The 20,814-nt window shown below is 43.8% G+C and overlaps 1 protein-coding gene across 1 annotated transcript in view; it reads right to left on the bottom strand.

Moving 5' to 3' along the window:
- Window positions 1-2,924: 2,924 nt before the first annotated feature.
- LOC310871136 (adhesion G protein-coupled receptor L2-like) overlaps window positions 2,925-20,814 on the bottom strand; it is a 142,016-nt gene continuing 124,126 nt past the window's right edge. The window contains 4 exon segments of the mRNA XM_083782625.1: window positions 2,925-4,044; window positions 11,331-11,456; window positions 15,751-15,847; window positions 18,896-19,024. Coding sequence (XP_083638751.1) covers window positions 2,954-4,044; window positions 11,331-11,456; window positions 15,751-15,847; window positions 18,896-19,024 — 1,443 coding nt within the window. The 3' untranslated portion in view covers window positions 2,925-2,953.

The raw sequence follows: 20,814 nt of genomic DNA, 5'->3' as shown, positions 1-20,814 counted from the left end.
GACAAAGAACTCCATATATGGGCATAAAAGGAACACAGACACTGCTAATGTCTGAGAGTGGGGGCGGCATGCATTTCCAACTTGCGTCGTTCCACGTAAAGGCCAGTGCCCAACGGGCAAGAAGAAGAAAAAAGATGCGTGTTCGTATACTCTCAAAAAGCCTCGCCGTCATAAAGTGAAAAGGACATGATCATTTGTACGTTGTTCCATTTCACAATCCACTGTTCTTGAAGGTAATAATAGGGTGAGAGGTAATGCAGCGCCCACAGATTACGCTCCGATAATGAACCAATATATATGCATCATGCAAAGAATCCACCCTAACCGATGTAGGCCCGACATAAAAAAAACGGAGGGACGTTCGCTCTGAAAGAATGTATATTCAAAGATTTGTGCCGCATTTTTATGATTTTTCAAAAATAGCAGACCTAGCGCGCGCCACTCGGTGGCGCGCTATGAGCTTGTAGGTCTGCTATTTTTCAATAGCTATAAAGCATAACATAATGCTTAGTTAAAACTCAAAAAGGAGGTTCCTCCCGCCCCGGAATGGGCTAAAGCTTGGCAACCAACGGCAGCTCGGAGCGTTCATCCATCATGACTTTGTCCGTTATGAAAACACGGAGATTCTCCTATTCGCCAAGTGATCGTCATACGAGTTCCATGTGAGGTCCACTGCCGGTGCAGTTCTCTTAATGTTTTATAGTAAAGAGGCTTTCACAGACGGCACACATAATAAGCCCCCATTCCGAGTTGAACTGTGCACGGGTCATCAGCAAATGTGCAGTATTTAATTTGATTTAAAAGCTGAACGGAAGCCAAGTTTCCATATCCTTTTACAAACCTATTCAGTATCTCACACAGGGCCTTTTTTTTTTTTTTTTTGGACGGCTCTGTGTAAAGCGAGAGGCTGATATTCAAACAACGAACGAAGGCAGAGAGCTCTGCCTTTTGGCCCCGCTCTCGTCAGCCTCTCTGACAGCCAACTGGCACCCAGCGCCGACTAATAGAGTGTGCGTCACAGTTCCACTCAGGCAGTGGTTAGATACATGTCTGCTGGAAGTACAGTAGGTGGGTGGTCAGCTGAACAAGGACGCCTTGGATGGATGAAGCTCATTCGGACAAATACTAAATCACTACTTTAGTTTTTAGAGCCTCCTCGTCGACCTTTCGCGACCGCGGGGTTGCGTCAGACCTGTTGCCAGAGAGGATATACATCACATTAACCTATCCACTTTGTCCCATTTCACAGAGCCCGATGATGGGAGAAAAAAACCGATGAAGACATATCTTGTTAGCCCACGCATAATCACCGTCATAGTCACACTTGGCAGGATCCCTGACAATTTTTAACTACCTATTATCCGTCATGCATGAGTTTCTATGCAAAACACGAATAAGGGCGAGAAAGAGGTCTGAGAACAAGAAAAAAAATCTCACATTTATTTAATATCAAACAAGAGTTGAATTAAATATCAGCTGATGATGGGCTCTTACAAAAGAAATAAAATGAACCTAACAGTGCTGAAACAAGTCACTTTTCAACCATGTTCTTTTTACCCCCCCCCCCACATTTTTTTGAATAGCTCAGTTAATAAATTAATTAGTGTCAAAGAAATGAAATGTGTTCGCAGGACTGCAAAAAAGATCGCATTGACACAAAGAAATTATTGAAACCTGACACTTTCTTTCAAAGTTAAATAAATTACACAAGTATCCAATTTCACTTCCAAATCTGTGCATGGCAATGGTGTTAACAAATACTGTAACTGTATACTACTGGCAAAAAAAACTGATCATTCATGGAAAGCAAAAAGCACTTCACAAGCAGGGACTGAGAGAGTGAGGCATGAGATATTTCATTATGGTATTTCATATTCTCTCCAAACATCTTTTTCATATTCAAACATACTACAAGTCAACTGTGAGAGTTAAAAACACACCATTTTTGAACAACGTTTGTCAGAACTATCCTCTTGACATTGAAAGGAAGGCAGCATACAGTCTTTACTGAATGGATGCCATTTCATCATTTCTTTTTTTTGTCGTTCCTTTTCTTTGAGTTACGTTCACCCCCTTTACACTAGTGGTACAGCAAAATATATTTTCTTTCAGCCGTTAACTTTGACAACAGTTTAAATGTGCAATAGAGAAAAATATAAGGCCTGAGTCTGAATTAGTGGTTGCTTTAATTTTTATAGTCCTGACTGGTGTACTGGAGACACACGCTTCTTCTAATTCCTATAATTCAGGACTAAAACTCATCCTTGTTGTGGAAATAGTATTTCCGGAGTGTTCCATAGTTCTAAAACGTGGGGATTATGACCCCCCCACCACCCCAATCCATCATTTATTCTTCCAACCTTTCTTTCGATACAATACAATTGCAGGCTGGACAGGATAGGACAGGACAGGAGAGGAGAGGACAGGAGAGGAGAGGACAGGACAGGAGAGGAGAGGACAGGACAGGACAGGAGAGGAGAGGAGAGGGACGGCGCCAGACGTCTCTCCGACACACAGAGCCGTCTGTACATTGTTCTCTGCACCTCTTCTAAGTTCGACAGGCAGAGCAATTCCAGTCCAACAGACGTCTGGTCTCAGAAGGACTTATTTTTTTTTTGAGCGCAGCATGTGTGTGTTTTCCTTTTTTTTTTCTTTTTAAAAAGTCTTGTGTGCAAAAAAAGTCATCCGTTCCTTCCATTTCCACCACTTAAAAAAAAAAACTAAAAACTAAAAACAAAAACATTTCACTTCCTTTTTTAAATCCTAAACAGGAAGGGCATTTAGAGTGCAAGAGCAGAGAACTTGGCAACAGTTTTTTGACATCAACCAAAAAAAGCACCCATGTGTTCCGACCCGTGCAACAAAAAAAAAAAAAAACAGACGGCCGGCGCGCGCGATATATATATATATATATATATATATATATATATATATATATATATTATCCACCTGCTCAGAGGCTGGTAATGAGCTGCATCTGTCCGTCCTTAGGGGGGGCCTCTCCTCCCCCCCCCTCGGGCAAGCAGTCCTCATCAGTGCCGGCTACAGGGAGGATGCACCCGTCGCTGGTGCCTCGGTTTATGTGGTAGTAGGAGAGCGGCTGGTGGCCGCCAACGCCGCCGTCGTCTCCCAGCTCGGGCATGCTCTTGTGATAGACGCCGCCCTCGCTCCTCTCGCTGCTCCGGGACGGGTTCGGGGACGGGGTACGGCGCTCCCCCTCCCCCTCCTCCCCCTCGTCCTCCTCCTCGGGGGGGCACGACGAGGGCGATGGCGAGGAGGGCGAGGGCGAGTCTCTCAGGTTGGGCATGCTGGTGTACAGGGAGTCTCTGTTGTCCTGGTCGTCGGGCGACCGGGAGCCGTCGTCCTTCTCCCCGGTGGTGGTCTTGGTAGGGGGGAGGGGGGGCCTGGTGGTGGTGGGGGGGGCCTTGTGGGCGCTGCTGTACAGCAGGGAGTGAGTCCTCTGGGGAAGCAGCGGGGCCTCCAGCGCCTCCTTGTGGTGAGGAGGGTGGAGCAGCAGCTCCAAGGTGGCGGCGTGGTGGTGGTGACCCCCTCCTCCTCCTCCTCGTCTCTGCGGGGGAGGGGACGAGGCCTCGGCGTGGTCCGCCACGATGGCGTCGTCCTCGCTCTCGCCCTCGCCCCCGCCCCCGCCTCGGTCCACCATGACGGCCCGGGTCTGAGGAGGAGGAACCGCCGCCCGCTCCCTCTCCCTCATGGCGGCGGTGTTGCCCTTGGGAGCCCCGGCGAGGCCGACGCCGCAGCCGCCGCCACCACCACGGGGCCGGAGGTTGTTGTGGACGATCTCCGAGATGATCATCTTCTCGAAGGTGGCGTCGTCCAGAGCGAGGGCCCCCAGGTCTCCCCCCACCATGCCCACCATGTGGCCCCCCCCGGGGCCTCCTCCTCGCCCCCCCACCATGCCCCCCACCACGTCCTCGTAGTCGCCCATGCCGTCGCCGCGCAGCGAGTAGCTGTTGTTGAAGTTGCCGTTAAGCGGGAGGGTGTCCATGGCGCTCAGGTCCCTGCTGTTGGTCAGAGAGTGCTGTCCTGTCACACAACGAGACAACGACGACAACGTTATTATAGAAGGTATACCAAGGAGGTATGATTATATCCGAGCACTCAGACACAAAAGAAAAAGGTATACAAATGAGGAGATGGTGGATATTAACCCATTTAGTTCCTACGTCGAAATTAATTAAAAAAGAAAAGTCTTCTGAAAGAATATATGTTCAAAGATTTGTGCCGCATTTTTAAGATTTTTCAAAAACAGCAGACCTACGAGCTCGTAGCGCGCCACTCGGTGGCGCGCTATGAGCTTGTAGATCTGCTGTTTTTCAATAGTTAAAACACCAAAAGGGGTTCCCGTACAGAATGGGTTAAAAAAAAAGAATCGAGGTACTTTATTAGAGAAGTTTAAAAAAGACGAGGTGTTTTTCGAGTCTTGGTCAGGGCAGGTATGGATCTCTACTGTATGTTCTGGAGGTAGAGCTGTTCGCTGAGCAGTCATGAGCCCCACATATTACATACTGCCCATGGGGCAGTATGTAATATTTGATGATATTTGATAATATTTGATCTCTGCCTTCATTTAATAGTGGTGGAAAGTGACTAAGTGCCATTTACTTTAGTACTGTTACTTCAGTACAATATTAAGGTATTTGTACTTTACTCGATACTTGCACTTTACTCGACTATTTGACAGTACTTTTACTTCTACTCTGCTACGTCTCAAGAGGCAAATGTTGTACTTTTACGCCACCGTCATTTATTTGAAAATAAATGACTTACTTTGTAGTTATAAGTTACTTTGTGGATTTAGGTTATTATTACAAAACGTACAGTAACCACTAAAACCGTACATGCATTTGAAAATAGTACATGCATTGAAAATAGCAGATCTCACAAGCTCACAATGCGCCACGATGCGACGCATTGTGAGCTTGTAGATCTGCTATTTTCCAACGGTTTCGTGCACATTTTGAACGTGCGAAATGGGACATTCTGCAATATGAATACTTTTACTTTTAGTACGTTCTGATGCAATATACTGTAATGTACATTTTGAAAACACTACCTTACATTGCACAGTATTCAGATATAGTTTTCTGGACGGGAACCCCTTTTGGTGTTTTCTTTTTTTTTTTTAAGATATTTTTTTGCGGCTTACGCCTTTTATTGATTTTTTAAGGGATAGATAGTAGGCTGACAGGAAACGGGAGAGAGATGGGGGGATGACATGCGGTAAAGGCCGTGTCGGGTCCGGGAGTCGAACCCGCGGCACACCGCGACTGGATCACCAGTCCGGTGCCCAGACCGTTACGCTACGGCCTGGGCCCCCTTTTGGTGTTTTAACTAAGCGTTATGTTATACTTTAGCTATTGAAACATAGCAGATCTACACGCTCGTAGCGCGCCACCGAGTGGCGCGCTACGAGCTTGTAGGTCTGCTATTTTTGAAAAATGGTGAAACTGCGGCACAAATCTTTGAATATATATATGCTTTCAGAAGACTTTAGGTTAAGTAAAACATTTGTGTACTTCATCCACCCCTGGACGACTCACATACAGTTCCATACTGCCCAGGAAGCTCTTTGTTCTTAATTAAACATGTAAATATTAGCAGCAGTAAAGAATATATATAAAAAAGTTCAAAAATGTTTCAGTAAAAAATCAATTTGTTCCCCCATCATAACGTTTTCCTCATCACATACCTGAATATCATTAAAGCCAATCTTTTAGAGATTATCCTGAACAATATTTGTCAACGTGTGAAGAAACAGAAGTAACTAAAAAAACCACACTCGGCCACACACTGATAATGTAGGAAAGAAGGTACAATAAACAACAACAACAACATCAACATCAACGGACGACGGGGAGAGTCCGAGAGAAAAATAGAAAAAAAGCAAGCGGTGGGGAGGGAGGAGGGAGGGAGGGGGAAGCATTGCGGAGGTATATAAAGCGATGAATAAAACATTCCACCCGTTAAAAGAAATCAAGACAAAAAGAGTAATGTTGGAACACAGACGGGGGCCAAAGCCACCTTCTCTCTGCACTGCATAGGCACCACAAAGCACAGCACACCCCCCCCCCCCCACACACACACACACACACACACAGACATGGACACACACCAGCACAGACAAGGCAGGGGTGCAATGACTCACTTTGCCACCACTCACATCAAGTGTGTCTGCTGAGGCTATCTGGCCTAAGAACTGCTGATGTGCAACAAAAACAAAAGAGAAAAAAAAAGAAAAGAAAAAAAAAGGAAAAACAGATGCTTTTTTTCAATTGCAGCAGAAACTAGAAAATTACTGAAATAAGATAAAAGTGGAGGCTTGTAAAAAATAAAGTAAAAAAATAAAATAAAAATCAAGCCCGGATTCAGTCAGTCCACTTTAAGATAATGTCCTTACAATTAGCTTTAGAGATTTGAAAGCAAAATGTGATCCATTTCAAAATAAATTGAGCGTGACTCTTCAGATGGGGGGGGGGGGGGGGGGGGGGGGGGAATGGCAGCAAATTAAGAGTTTGTTTTGGAACAGGACAAAACCAAAGGACGACTGAATCCTGGAACTCAGCAGGTGGAAGAGGGCACACGGCAGCAAGCAACATTTCTCTGTTTATATTAATTAATAAATGACAGCTACATTAAACATTTCCATGGATTTCCCCCTCTTCTGGGTGGTAGCTGTTTTTAAAGATTTAATTAAATACCCTGGTACAGTCATTTTTTACCGCCCGAAAATGTTCACAGCGTAGATTAGTCAGATTTTCGAAGCACCGTGACATCAGTTCACTGTAATATCCTGAGTTCATTTTAATCCATTTTGGGTGTTTTAAGCATTATGTTCTACTTTAGCTATTGAAAAATAGCAGACCTACAAGCTCACGAGCTTGTAGATCTGCTATTTATTATTTTTATCGTGAAAATGTGGCGCTAATCTTTTAATTTATATTCTTTAAGAGCTAACTCAAATCTTTGCCTTTGGGGGGGGGGGGGGGGACCCAGCCAGGGAACTACATATTTTCAGATGGGGGGTCGGCGGCCAATTACATATAATTTCTGGGGTCCTTGACATGAAATATTGAGAACCACTGACATAGAAACACAGGTTTTTCCAAGAAAACTGACATTTTTTAGAATCGTCCTCATGTCTAAATGGGTTTAACCCATTTTGGGCGGGAACCCCTTTTGGTGTTAGCATCATGTTATGCTTTAGCTATTTAGCTAAAAATAGCAGATCTACAAGCTCAATAGCAGATCTACAAGCTCGTAGCGCGCCACCGAGTGGCGCGCTACGAGCTTGTAGGTCTGCTATTTCTTTTAAATCGAAGAACGACACAGACATAGAAACATAGCTTTTTCAAGAAAACTGTCACGATTTAGAAGATTTTTTTTTTTTAGAATCGTCCTCATGTCTAAATGGGTTTAACACTACATTTCCCAGAGTACAGCAGCGGAGCGGGGAATGGCAGATGATGTGCGGTTGTTGGACTGGACTGGGGAGAGGATGAGCCCATAACGCATTCTGACCTGAGATCAGATTCTAAACATGTCTTCTACATCCTGACAGTTTACCATTCTGACCTGAGATCAGATTCTAAAAATGTCTTCTACATCCTGACAGTTTTCTGAAAAAGCTACGTTTCTATGTCAGTCGTTCTTCGATTTTTCAGAAGTAGCAGACCTATACAAGCTCGTGGCGCGCTATGAGCTTGTATAGATCTGCTATTTTTCAACAGCTAAAGCATAACATAATGCTAACACCCAAAAGGAGTTCACGCCCAAAATGGGATAAATGAGAGAGAGAGAGCCCTGCCTCATTTCTCACACGGAGAAAAAGAGGGAGAGACTGAATGAAAGCCTTGGGTTTCAGATAAATTAGTCGGGAGAAGTGTGAGACTGAAAAAGATTGCAAGCTCTCAAACGTGGTGGGAGAAATGAGCGTTAAGAAAACCCCCCACACACATCAAAGACATTTTCCAAAGAGAGAGAGAGAGTAGTGCAGGGAGCGGGGAACAGAAGAGCGAGTGGGCATAAAGGGGTGGGGTGGTGGGGGGGGAGAGGAAAGAGAAATGACAAGGGAAATTTCCCTGAATACACCCTATTCCACATTTGCATTTTGTTTATGCACAGGCAGTCGTTTTATCGCAGACAGGTATTGTCTACCGGGTAGAGAGGTGGGGGGGGTGGGAAGGGGGGGGGGGGTGGATGATGTGAACAGAATTTAACTGGACACGGCGACAGCTGCACTCTGGGAAGCGTTCCAGCAGAGATCCGTCCAAGATGTTCTCTTTACCGTTTTTTTTTTTTTCACTGCATGAAATGAACATCTGCAGAGTATTCCTCCGTATTAATACACTTATAATAGTGCAGGGGGATAGGAGGGCTAAATGTGATGACTATAGCAGACTGAACATTTTGGAATGAACTCGTGTTTAACTCGACGTGGTACCTCTCAGTGTGTATTTCATACTTAGCCGGTTGATCCTCACACCAGGTTTTGACATTTTCGCCTGTTACGCTTCCGCGCCCCCCCCCCGCCCCCTATTATCCCAAAGCCCTGTTTCCATTCCACGTGTTAAAAATCCTTCTTGCAGTTCTCCGGGTTTGTCAGCACTCCCCTTTTTATCTGTTAGTCGATAATGAACCGTATTTTAGGGCCTTTTTAAGTACGTGTATAGCGTTTCCCTGGTGTTTTGAGTGTGCCTCTCCAGTGTTTTGCACATGGTCAAGTAGCATGCCTGTGGGACAGATTGGCTGAGGGGTGGAGGGGGGTGAGGAGATGATTATTCTACAACAGGTCGTTAAGAGGAAGCAATCTGATTGGTTGAAACGGTTTCTAGCCGTTGATCAAACCGGCACCGTTCACCATGCCTAATCAAAATAAAGAATTCAGCCGCTCTGTTTTCCCAGAGCGCTAGCAAACTCGGTGGCTAGGCTAGCTAGTTTCTTTGGACATTTGTGGTCGTAGTGACTACATCTGTCATTAAAAAAAAAGAAGAAAAATCAGCGATTTTCTTAGTTTTAAGGGTAACTGTTGTAGAATTGCAATATTACACTCGAGGGTGTTGTTTAACGTGATTATTGCCACTTCAGTGACTTCGTCTCGTTCCTGACCGCATCACTGTCGTGGCAATAAAATAATCACGTTAAACAACACCCTCTCGTGTAATATTGCTTAATTATGACACTCAAAATAAACGCTTAATTAAACCTTTCCACTTTTTTTCTCCGCCCCTCCTCCCCCCCGCCATCTCCAACGCTCGAAAGAATCGTCACTTGCGTAAAAGTCATGTTATTTCAGCTGCCATAATAATAATGCCTTTTAATTAATGTGTTATTACTGAGATTGTGAGAGATTCTGGGCGGGAACCCCTTTTGGTGTTAGCATTATGTTCTGCTTTAGCTATTGAAAAATAGCAGATCTACAAGCTCATAGCGAGCCACCGAGTGGCGCGCTACGAGCTTGTAGATCTGCTTTTTTTTTATCGAAGAACCACTGACACAGAAACATAGCTTTTTCGGAAAATGGTTTTTTTTTCGGTGATGTAGAAGACATTTTTCTGATCTCAGGCCAGAACGGGCTATTGTTGCCGTAAGTGAGCCTATAGCGTGGACTCGTCGAATGGAGACGGCGATGCCGAGCCGCCGCCGTGGCATTAGCTAAACATTCGTTCGTTCTTCCTTCCTTCCTTAACACACATTTTGCCATACATAGCGCGCTACTGCTTTCTCCCATTCCCTTTCATCATCAAATGCCTTCTGAACATCCAAGGGTTATAATTCTGCCCGCATTGCGTCATGTGCTCCCATTCCCCCCCTTTTTGCTCTAACAGTGGGTAACTAGGTCACGGTACAACACTGGCAGGATCCACATCAAACTGAGAGAACAGCCTGTACTTGACCAAGAAAAAAAAAAAAAAAAAAGAAAACGAGGAGAATTTCTTTTTTCTAACCCGTTTTGACCTGGGAACGATTCTGCAAAATGTTTTCTAAATCCTGACTGTTTTCTTGAAAAAAGCCTATGTTTTTCTATGTCAGTCGTTCTCAAAAAAACACTTTCATGTCACTTTTCACGATTCTTAAAAAAAGAAAAAAATAGCAGACCTACAAGCTCGTAAGCGCGCCACTCGGTGGCGCGCTATGAGCTTGTAGATCTGCTATTTTTCAATAGCTAAAAGCATGACATGATGCCAACGCCAAAAGGGGTTCCCCGCGCAAAATGGGTTAAACCTTCAACATGTCAACGTGTTGTAAGGATATCGTCCACACTCCCTCCTAACTAAGAGTTATAGGGAAATAGTCTAAAAAAGATGTTGGGAGGGGAAATGGGAACGCATATACATTCAACAAACAGGGGAATTCCCATACGTCTCTTCCAAGTAGTCTAGATAAGATAACGGGGGTGGGCTGCTTGGAGCCGGTATCTCCGCAAGAGTGTTTAAAAAGGAATTACTGGCGTAGATAAGACTTAAATGCAGAGTGAGCGCCAGCGTGGACGAGGAAAGAGGGGAAAGCGGTGAATCCACGGCATGTGGAGTGATTTCATTTCAAAACCCCTTTCGCTTTTTCTTTTCTTTTTGGCTGCATGCTGTGTGGGAGGAGCCACCGACAGGGCCCAGCCATGGCTGTCTCTCAGTAGTTTTTAAAGGGTTGGAAAAGTCGCGGTGATGATCAGCTATCACCGCGGACACAGACCCATCTCTCTGTTTTTAAGGCCTATTCATAGTCTGGATTTTCGGTGGTGAGGTGACCACCGCTCCGGTGGTGAGCTGACCACCGGAGCTGAAATAACGTTGAGCGGTGGTGAGTAAAAACAGAGAGAAGGGCTGGAGCGGTGGCGGTGGTTTGCTCTTCACCGCGGCTTGTGACGTCATGTTGTAGTTCGGTGGTCACCCCACCACCGTAAATCCAGACTATGTACAGTATGAGCCTTTAGTCGCGGTGATGATCAGCTATCACCGCGGACACAGACCCATCTCTCTGTTTTTTACTATCAGACAAGTCTTTTCACTCTGGAGCTATCACCCCCGTTCACCGATTGGTCTAGAAGTTGGGTAAAAACCACAGGGAGTCGGGGTCAATCCTTATAAGGACATCACCACGAGTGTGACGGCCTCAACTCTTATCACCGTTTTAGGTGATGAGCTATCACCTAAAACGGTGATAACCTATCACCAAAAACTGGGAGTATGTATGAGCCTTTGTTCTTTTTGTCCAAGACACGACGACAACAACAACAACAACAACAACACAGAAAAAGCACTGATCTATATAGACACAAAGAAATGAGAGGTCGTTAGAGGGGTCGGATGTTGCACCTGGAGAGTGAAAGGCCGGTGGAGAGGGGGTGTTGCATACCACCGTTTCCGCCAGCAGGTTGTTATAGGGGTTAGTGTCGTGGGCTCGGAGGAGAGGGTTAGTTAGGAGGTAGTTGCCGGTCATCCCTGAAATAACAGGAAGAGAGAAAGAATTAAGGAGAGGGGGTGAATGAGAGAAGGAAGGGTTTAGACACACACACACACACACACACACACACACACACACACACACACACACACACACACACAAAGCAGTGTTGTTGTTTTTTACAGCAAATGTTGTCGTTTTTAAGTTGTAGTCTTTTGAATAGTTTTCATTTCGTTTTAAGTGTGCGTTTTAATCACCTGGAATGTTTTAAGCGTTTATATCTAGTTTTAGTCGACTGAATATGTATTTTGGCCGGGCATTGATGCCGTCGTAATGGCTGGTTTTACACAACGCGTCGCGCTTGTAGATCAGCTATTTTCAGCATGCAACCAAGTGTGAAATGACTTATACTGGATCTCTTGTCCACTATACTGTAGTCCCTTCCTGACATTTTAGTCTAGTTTTTATTTCTTGGCGAAACTGTCAATATATTTAGTCTTAGTTTAAAGGGTTAGTTCAGATTTTTTGAACTTAAGTTGTATGAAATACTTGCCATTAATATAGTGGTTGCAACTGTATTAATTGATTGCCCGAGTCCCGTGGTGGGAGTTCTGCTCTGGTTTTGGTGAAATATCAAGTAGTTCCGGTCATTTTGTGGGGGGTGCTGGGGGCCACGCAGTAAAAATAAATGAATCCACAAAACTAACGTCATTTGTATTGTTGACCCATTTCTAAAATATTAGTGCAACTTTCGTTATTTTTTTACCCCTCTATCACACAGAACTATGTTTTTTGTGTCCATATCACTACGCCCAAAAAATAGTTCCATGTGATAGAGGGGTCAAAGTTCAACGAAAGTCATGCTAATATTTTAAAAAAAGGTCAACAATACAAATTACGTTCGTTTTGTGGATAAATTTACTTTTACTGCGTGGCCCCAGTGCCCCCCACAAAATGACCGGAACTACTTAATATTCACTAAAACCAGAGCAGAACTCCCACCACAGGACTCTGGCAATCCATTAATGCAGTTGCAACCACTATATTAATGGCAAGTATTTCATACAACTTAAGTTAAAAAAATCTGAACTATCCCTTTAAGTCGTCATAGCTTAGTTTCCATTTAGTTTTCGTCAGCGGAAAAAAAATAGGTAGTCGGCGGACATTTTTCATCACAGTATTAGTCGACAAAATCAACACTCTTGAACACTGACACGAAGCAAAACAGAGTTTAACAGTTTGACTGTTTTAAACGTGTAACCCACATTTTAATCAACCCCCCTTCACTGCCGAGATTGTCGTATTACCTTTAGAGCATACGCTGAATTATTTGGGCTTTTGATCCGTGAAAATCCGGCGAAAAAAGGTTGCTCCGTTTGTTATGAACGATCGCACCACCCGCCATCTTGGTGCGCCGCAAGACGGCCCCACAAGACCCTCCTCCATGAGGCGTTGTACCCCGTTCATTTGCATTGGCCTCAATTTCCCAGAAGCCCTAGCAGCCCACAGCATGTGTTGATTTCCGGTTTCGTCATCAAAACGAAACCTTCTCGTCTCCAGCTCCGCAGCAAAGACGGAGTTTCTTTTTAATTATTAGAATACGGCGTATTAAACACATAAAACAAAAGGCGGGTATGTCGTATATCGCAGCGACAGTAACCTGGAGTAAACCATTCCTGGCAGTAAAACTGTTTAACAGACGGACCAAATAGGCATTTTGTTCGAGACGTGTTACGCCTACATTTGTTGTTGTCCCTAAACGTGACATCGGCAAAAACATTTATAACCGATCATCCCCCCCCCCCCCCCCCCCTGCCTTCAATTAGGAATAAAAAGCACAAACATTACGAACGTTGGTTAAAGCCAAGACGTCGTCCAAACACACAGCGCCCCGACGTAAGCTGACAAACAATATTATTGTGAGAAAGTGTGCATGATTACAGTCTTGTCCAAACGGCATTACGGTATTGTTTACGTGAAGCGAAAATCCCCCGTAAACAAAAGCCATCCAGTCGAGACGGAGTGGGAAGGAAACATGTCTTATTGTGGCCTGCAGTAAAACAATACTATACCCCCCCCCCCTCCCCCCCCTCCCACTAACACAGCAGCGGGTGGGGGGGTTTGGTACATCCTCAGGAATGTAGAAGTATAACTTGCTCAGTAATTTACTCGATGGATCTCCGGAATAGCGTGTGCTGGCACATCGATTTATATCTGGGCTAATTCATAGCCGCCCCAAAGCCCCCAGCCAGCCTGGCACAGTCAGGGGGCTTCGCTGTCTAAGATAGCCTGAACTGGAGAACACTCACCGATTTATCTCAAAACCTGCACCTGACCTCCATCTCTGCGTGTTGCCCTGATCCCCCCCCCCACCGGACACACACTGGTCTGATTAACCCATTCTGACCTGAGATCAGATTCTAAAAAATGTCAGTCGTTCTTCGGTTTTTCAAAAATAGCAGACCTACAAGCTCGTATGAGCTTGTAGGTCTGCTATTTTTGAATAGCTAAAGCATAACATGATGCTAACACCAAAATGGGTTCCCGTTCAGAATGGGTTAACTCTTTGACTTCTATTCGCGAAGTTGCTTGAGTCAATCAATTTGTTGAACACTTTCCCCTGCGATTCGCGAGTTATGCCCCCGAGTTATGTTTTCATTGTTTAATCCACGTTTTTTTAATCACGTTTTAACCCATTTTGGGTGCGGGAACCCATTGTTGATGTTTTAAGCATTATGTTATGCTTTATCTATTAAAAAATAGCAGATCTACGAGCTTGTAGGTCTGCTATTTTTGAAAAAATCGTTAAAATGTGCCTCAAATCTTTGAATATATATTATTACAGAGTGAACATTTTAACGCAAATCTTTGCTTCTGGGGGGGGGGGGGTCCCTGGAACAACATATTTTCAGATGGGGGGGGGGGGGGGGGGGTGGAGGCATATTACATATCATTTTTGGGGTCCTTGACATGAAATAGTGAGAACCACTCTTTTTAAATGTCGACGTCGGGCCTAAATGGGTTACGTCAATCCACCGGACGGAACGGGACACGAGGCGCGTTTTGACGACGTGGTCGCAAAAAAAAAGGGCCGTCACTCCGGCGTGCAAAGGGTTCTGGGAAATGGAGTCCCTTGTTGTTTACAATGGGAAAGCCGCCTATAGCAGCACGCGGCCGCCACGTCCGGTCTGTCGCTTTGGAATATTTTCCAACACTACGACAAGCGATTACACCGTTTTAACCCATTCTGACCTGAGATCAGATTCTAAAAATGTCTTCGATAACGTACCACAACGTAACGTTCTTCTTTTGTACTTTTACCTCAAGTAATTTGTTTTATTTCTGGACTTTTACTTGTAACGAATTCAAGTAGTTCTACATTGCAGTATTGATACTTTTACTACACCCATTTTGGGCTTCCCCCCTTTTGGTGTCAGCATCATGTCATGCTTTAGCTTTAGCTATTGAAAAATAGCAGATCTACAAGCTCATAGGAGCTTGTAGGTCTGCTATTTTTGAAAAATCTGAAGAACGACTGACACAGAAACACAGCTTTTTCAGAAAACTGTCAGGATGCAGAAGACATTTCTTTTAGAATCTGATCTCAGGTCAGAACGGGTTAAGGAAAAAAAATGTGAGGACTCTCAGATCCGTCTCCAAACCCGCAATGACCCTCCATCTATCTCTCTAACGTTCCCCTGATCCCCAGCCCACCCCACTTCACCCCCAACCCCCCCCACCCCACTGCCTTTAGGCCTGACAATCAAGCCTCGCCGTTGAGGATGACTCAAGAGTCAGTCTTCTAACACAGCCAGGGATCTCTTCTTCCTCCTCAGGGTCACGGAGAGTTGAGCACAATCTCAAACAAATCGGCAGCAGCAGCAGCAGCAGCAGCGGCGCAGTAAACATCACACGTCTTTCTCTCTTGCACCCTTTAATGACGAAATGAGATGAAAAGATGCGCGCATATTGCCGGTGGACGACACACCACACACCTGCTGCTAAATGTCAATGGGGCCACGATCACGTTAAAAGTGTTTATTTTGCGCTTATTTGAACAACACTAATCACGTTTCATCTTGAAGGGGGGCGGGGGGGGGGGGGGGGTTGTTCAGGTTCGAAGCTGTGCTGCCGCAGTGCCGCATCATCACGCCGTCATCATCAGTCGGAAAAAACCCGGTTTTCCTTTGAAGTGTTCATTTGGAATTCCGGGGCATGGGTTCTCCTCAAAAGAGAGAACAGGGATATGCTGCTGTCTGGTCTAGTGGAAGAAGAGAGAGAGAGAGAGAGAGAGAGAGAGAGAGAGACGGTTGGGTTGCCAGGTCTGCTTACCCTGGTTGAGCGTGGACGTGCTGTTGATGTCTCCCGAGATGAAGGAGGACTCGGACTGCTTGCGGACCGTGTCGTTCCACATCCTCCTGATGCGGCTCTGTGTGTGTGTGTGTGTGTGTGTGTGTGTGTGTGTGTGTGTGTGTGTGTGTGTGTGTGTGTGTGTGTGTGTGTGTGTGTGTGTGAGAGAGACGGGACGGCAAAGATAGATTAAAAACCCCCATTGATCAGCCACTCCAAAAAAATCAGTCGCCACCACCGCGACTGTTTTACAGCCCTCTCTCTCGTCTGTGCGGCGCGCTCTCTTGATGAAAACCAGTGCTATAGCAGCTGTGATTTAACTAACTGCTCGATGATCAATAGATGGAGGGAACATTCTGAAACAAACCCTACACACATGGTATTGACCCGACTAGGGAGAAGAACTCAATGCACCGTTAAACATGCAATCTGAGAGCTGGGCGCCCAGGGTGTCTCTCCTTTCCCTCAGTATAGGGAGAACATTAGTCACCAGGCTGATTCCCAATGTGCTGCATGTTGTATATATACTCCAACCCATATATTGGTTTAGCCAATATATCAGTCATAATTGGGCTTTTTTTTGGTCTAATAACGAATTGCATGTTTATATCAAAGCGCTTCACAATGGTTCATTCATTCATACATTTGCGTCCGCACTTCCCACATTCACACACCGATGGTGTAATATAAATAATCATAAGTAACTTCAAACACAAATATACAAACACATATGCAGTCAAAGTAAACAATAATAAAAATATACACTATATTTGAAGCAACCACTTAAAATATATAAGCACAATTTAAAAAAACAAAAATGTATGTGGGCGTAACTACTAGTATAAGGCATATAAGCCAAATATGTTCTGTTTATCATTGATGTATAAGAAGCACAGCACTATAGAGAATCAGTTTTCCCATTGCTATGTTCTTGTTCTTTTCTGTTATTTTTTCCTTTTATTATTTGAATCATTAATAAAGTAAGGGCATAATAAGCTTCGGCTTCAGCCCAAACCCTTTTCAGTCAAACTGTAATTGTGTAACCCTCATTCTGAATGTTCAACTGTATTGTAAATGACTGAGATAAATAAACTAACTAACACCGACAGACTCATTGGAGGCAGTGTTGTTTTTGGCAGCAAATTTCTATTTTAGTTTAGTCATAGTCTTTGGACTGAAACTTCATTTAGTTTTAGTCACATTTTAGTCACCTGGAATGTCTTAGTGTTAGTCTAGTTTTAGTCGACTAAATGTCATAAGATTTTAGTCGACTAAATCTAGTTGATTTAGTCGACTAAAATGTATTTTGGCGGGTCTTGATGCCGTCATAATTTTTACACAACCAAGTGTAAAATGACTTATAGTGGATCTCTTGTCCACTAGTCCCTTCCTAACATTTTAGTCTAGTTTTTATTTGTCGACGAAATTGTCAGTATATTTAGTCTCAGTTTTAGTCATCGTAGGTTAGTTTTCATTTAGTTTCCATTTGTTTTTGTCAGTGAAAATAGGTAGTCGACGAACATTTTTCGTCTTAGTTTTAGTCGACAAAAACAACACTGATTTGGAGGCAAGGTGGGGTTCAGTTAACCTGACGCTGCCAGATCCAAGAAGCTTGCTACACAAATTTGTTTCACAGCTTATTGGGATCTGGGATCGCGGAAGCAAATTCGATGACGGGGCTGTTCCTTTTTGTCAAGATACTTGGTAGATGATTGGATGGGACCGTCTGTCTATCACCGTGTGGGCGTGCAAACACAACCAATCATATTGACGTGTCTATATAGTTTCACATCCGTTTCGCACATATCCCGCCCTTAGCTCACGCTGATTGGTCCGGTACGGAACAGATTTTTGTCAGCTCAACTGCCTGAGAGATCCCAGATGAGTGCTGTGTTGGGGAACATGGTTACCCAATACCGCCCTCATCTGGCAGCATCAGGTTAGGGTTCAGTGTCTTGCCCCGAGGACACTTCCACATGACAGACAGGAGGAGGAGCACGTGTCCTGATTTTGTGACAAAACTGTCAACCTTTCAGTTTGAAGTCGTTCGTTCGGAACGGTTCTCAGGATAGGTGATAACGAGCACAGACATACATACACATACAGAGATTCTGTGCATATATTGTAAAGATGCATTTGTGTTTATTTCATTTGATTTGTTTGCTTATAAGTTAACTGTTCTGAAATAGAAGCGTCAAATTGCGTTTCGCAAATTGATTTGAAACCTTTGCACTATTTTACAAAATATCAGTCAAGAAAACAGTAAGCGGTGGCCAAGGACATTGGTTCCCAAAGTGTGGTCCAAAGACTAATGCATGTCAAACTGGGGGGGTTCTTGATATCAAACGGGTTGAGAATCCTTGCTAAAGCCGTAAGAATCTTCTCTTATGGTGGGTCCTTGACATATCTTTTCATATGGGGGGGGGGGGGGGGGGGGGGGGGCTGATAAGTGTCAATTTAGGGGTCCTTGACATAATAGAGAGATGACTTCCGCACACCTGGTAGGCAATTTGGAGCAGGTGCGATGCTAACGAGGTAATACAATGTAGGAGAAAGGAGGGACACCCGCACACCCCGCCACTTAATGCTAGGTTCAGAGCATTTATTGTAAAGGAGCAAATGTTTCGGTCTTGCGACCTTCCTCAGGCTCGACATGAAAAAGGTTCGGGAACCACTGGCCTCTAGGGGGACCCCAAATGTAAAGTTCTTTCTATGGGGAATTGGAGTTTAGCTCGCTGTCGAGCTGAAGTTCAGCGTACACTTTGGCAGGAACAGCATAGTAAAAAAAAGCATTGCCTATCATGGTGAAGATTTGTAGAAGTTAGAAAGGAAAAGCATCACATTTAATCGTTGCACAGAGAGAAGGAGTGGGTGCACTCTCTGTGCATGCTTCTATCACAAATGACGCTCGCAAGCCCACACAGCTGATTACTATCCAGTGCAATCATCTACTCACACACCTGCCTTAATTAGGTCAAATGTCACAGTGCGGCCTCTTCTAATCAAGAAGGCGTTTCAATGTAAGGGTCCTTATATAAATCCTTCAAAAAGAAAGCCTTTCTAAACATTATAACGGCATATAATATAAAGGACATTCTAAAACAACACACTGTACAGTATACAGTACCTGTGTAGCAGAGGAGTAGCGGGCCGTGGAGCGGGAGGTGGCGGTCTTGGCTGCACTGTGGGGGCCTTCGGAGGGCAGGCCCCCGCAGCACTGGGACTGACGGAAACACTTGCTGTACTCCTTACGGACCTGCCGGAGGATGGGATGGGATCAGAGTCAGTGAAACACACAGGCGGCAAAAAGTCCTGCCCCAAAGGAGGGACCAAATAAACCTTAATTAACCCATTTTAGACCTCAGTTAAAAACATTCACTTTGAAAGAATATATATATATTCAAAGATTTGCGCCACATTTTTACGATTTTTCAAAAATAGCAGACCTACAAGCTCGTAGCGCGCCACTCGGTGGCGCGCTATGAGCTTGTAGATCTGCTATTTTTCAATAGCTAAAGCATAGCATAATGCTAACACCAAAAGGGGTTCCCGTCCCAAAATGGGTTAAAACGCCATCCACCCACAGTGCAAATACCGATAGCGTGTGTGTTGCTTCTATCGCGATAGCGTGTGGGAGGATGAGACGTTTGGGGGAAAATGTGAAAAGTCACGATTAGTCATGTCAAAATATGAAAGTGTTTTGGCATATTAGCAACAGCCAAATAGAAATCTAAAATGGATAGCTATAGAGCGTCGCAGTCCCGTGAAAATGTGGCACAAATCTTTGAATATACAGTATATTCTTCCACAGCAAACGTTTTTTTTTACTCAAGTCTTTGCTTCCGGGGGCGTCCCTGGAACAACATATTTTCAGATGGGAGTCGGTGGCCAATTAGATATAATTTTTGGGGGTCCTTGACATGAAATATTGAGCACCACTGATGTAGAAACATGAGGTTTTTCATTCAAAAAATACATTTTAAAGAGACATTATTTTATGTCAGGCCGAAATGGGTTAAAGGACTGTACCGGTGGTCTGGATTTATTTAGCCCACTGACTGGGAGTTACACAGATTCACACAGTATATACGTTGACATAACTGTATTATTATAGATTCACACAGTATATACGTTGACATAACTGCCGGGCCATTTCCCAGACAGTACTGCATATGTCGTGGTTTTGAGAAATTTAATTGGATTCAGTTCAATTCAGCATGATATGAAAATCCTCTTGCAAATGACAAAATGAAAGATTTTATTCATTCATATCACAAAAAACAATCCAATTATGCCAGCATCATTATATTATATGTGCATCATTTTGAACCTGTGCTAAATACCCAGAAGAATATATATATATATATATATATATATATATATATATATATATGTGTATAATTACCGCAGATATAATTTTTGGGGGTCCTTGACATGAAATATTGAGAACCACTGATGAGGTTTTTCAGAAAAAAAAATACATTTTAAAGAGACATAACCTCAGATGCATTATGTATTAGTATATATATATATATAATATATATATATATATATATATAATATATATATATATATATATATATATATATATATATATATATAATACATAATGCATCTGAGGTTATAAATGTGCGCTGACTTGTTCCGTTTCAATTACTTACTTTGGCTCATGAATACAGTGTGCATTACATTACATCTCCTTGGACTTTGTATGGAGAACATGTCAACACAAATAAAGCCCTTAATGGGATTTTATGAACGCTCTTATGGTCAACGATGTGAATAGATAATAACATCATCTTAATATCGATATTCTCCTCAGAAAGCAACTATACACCCTTTAAAACGACAGCAACGCTAGCGTCAATTACACTCACACAACCTGAACTTTTGAACACTGGTTCAACTTTTGAACCAGTGGATTTTCAGTGGTCTGGGGTTTTCTCTGTGTGTTCTGAAGCCTTTTTTTTGCAATGAAAACAGGCAAAACCCCCCTCAATCCTTATGTCATAATATGGGATTTGTGGCCTCTTCTTACCTCACAGT

Source organism: Protomyctophum parallelum, assembly GCF_964188405.1.
Source record: "Protomyctophum parallelum genome assembly, chromosome: 14".
Classification (NCBI taxonomy): Eukaryota; Metazoa; Chordata; class Actinopteri; order Myctophiformes; family Myctophidae; genus Protomyctophum; species Protomyctophum parallelum.
Note: the sequence above shows the minus strand (reverse complement) of the source record. Positions and strands in the feature narration are given on the sequence as shown.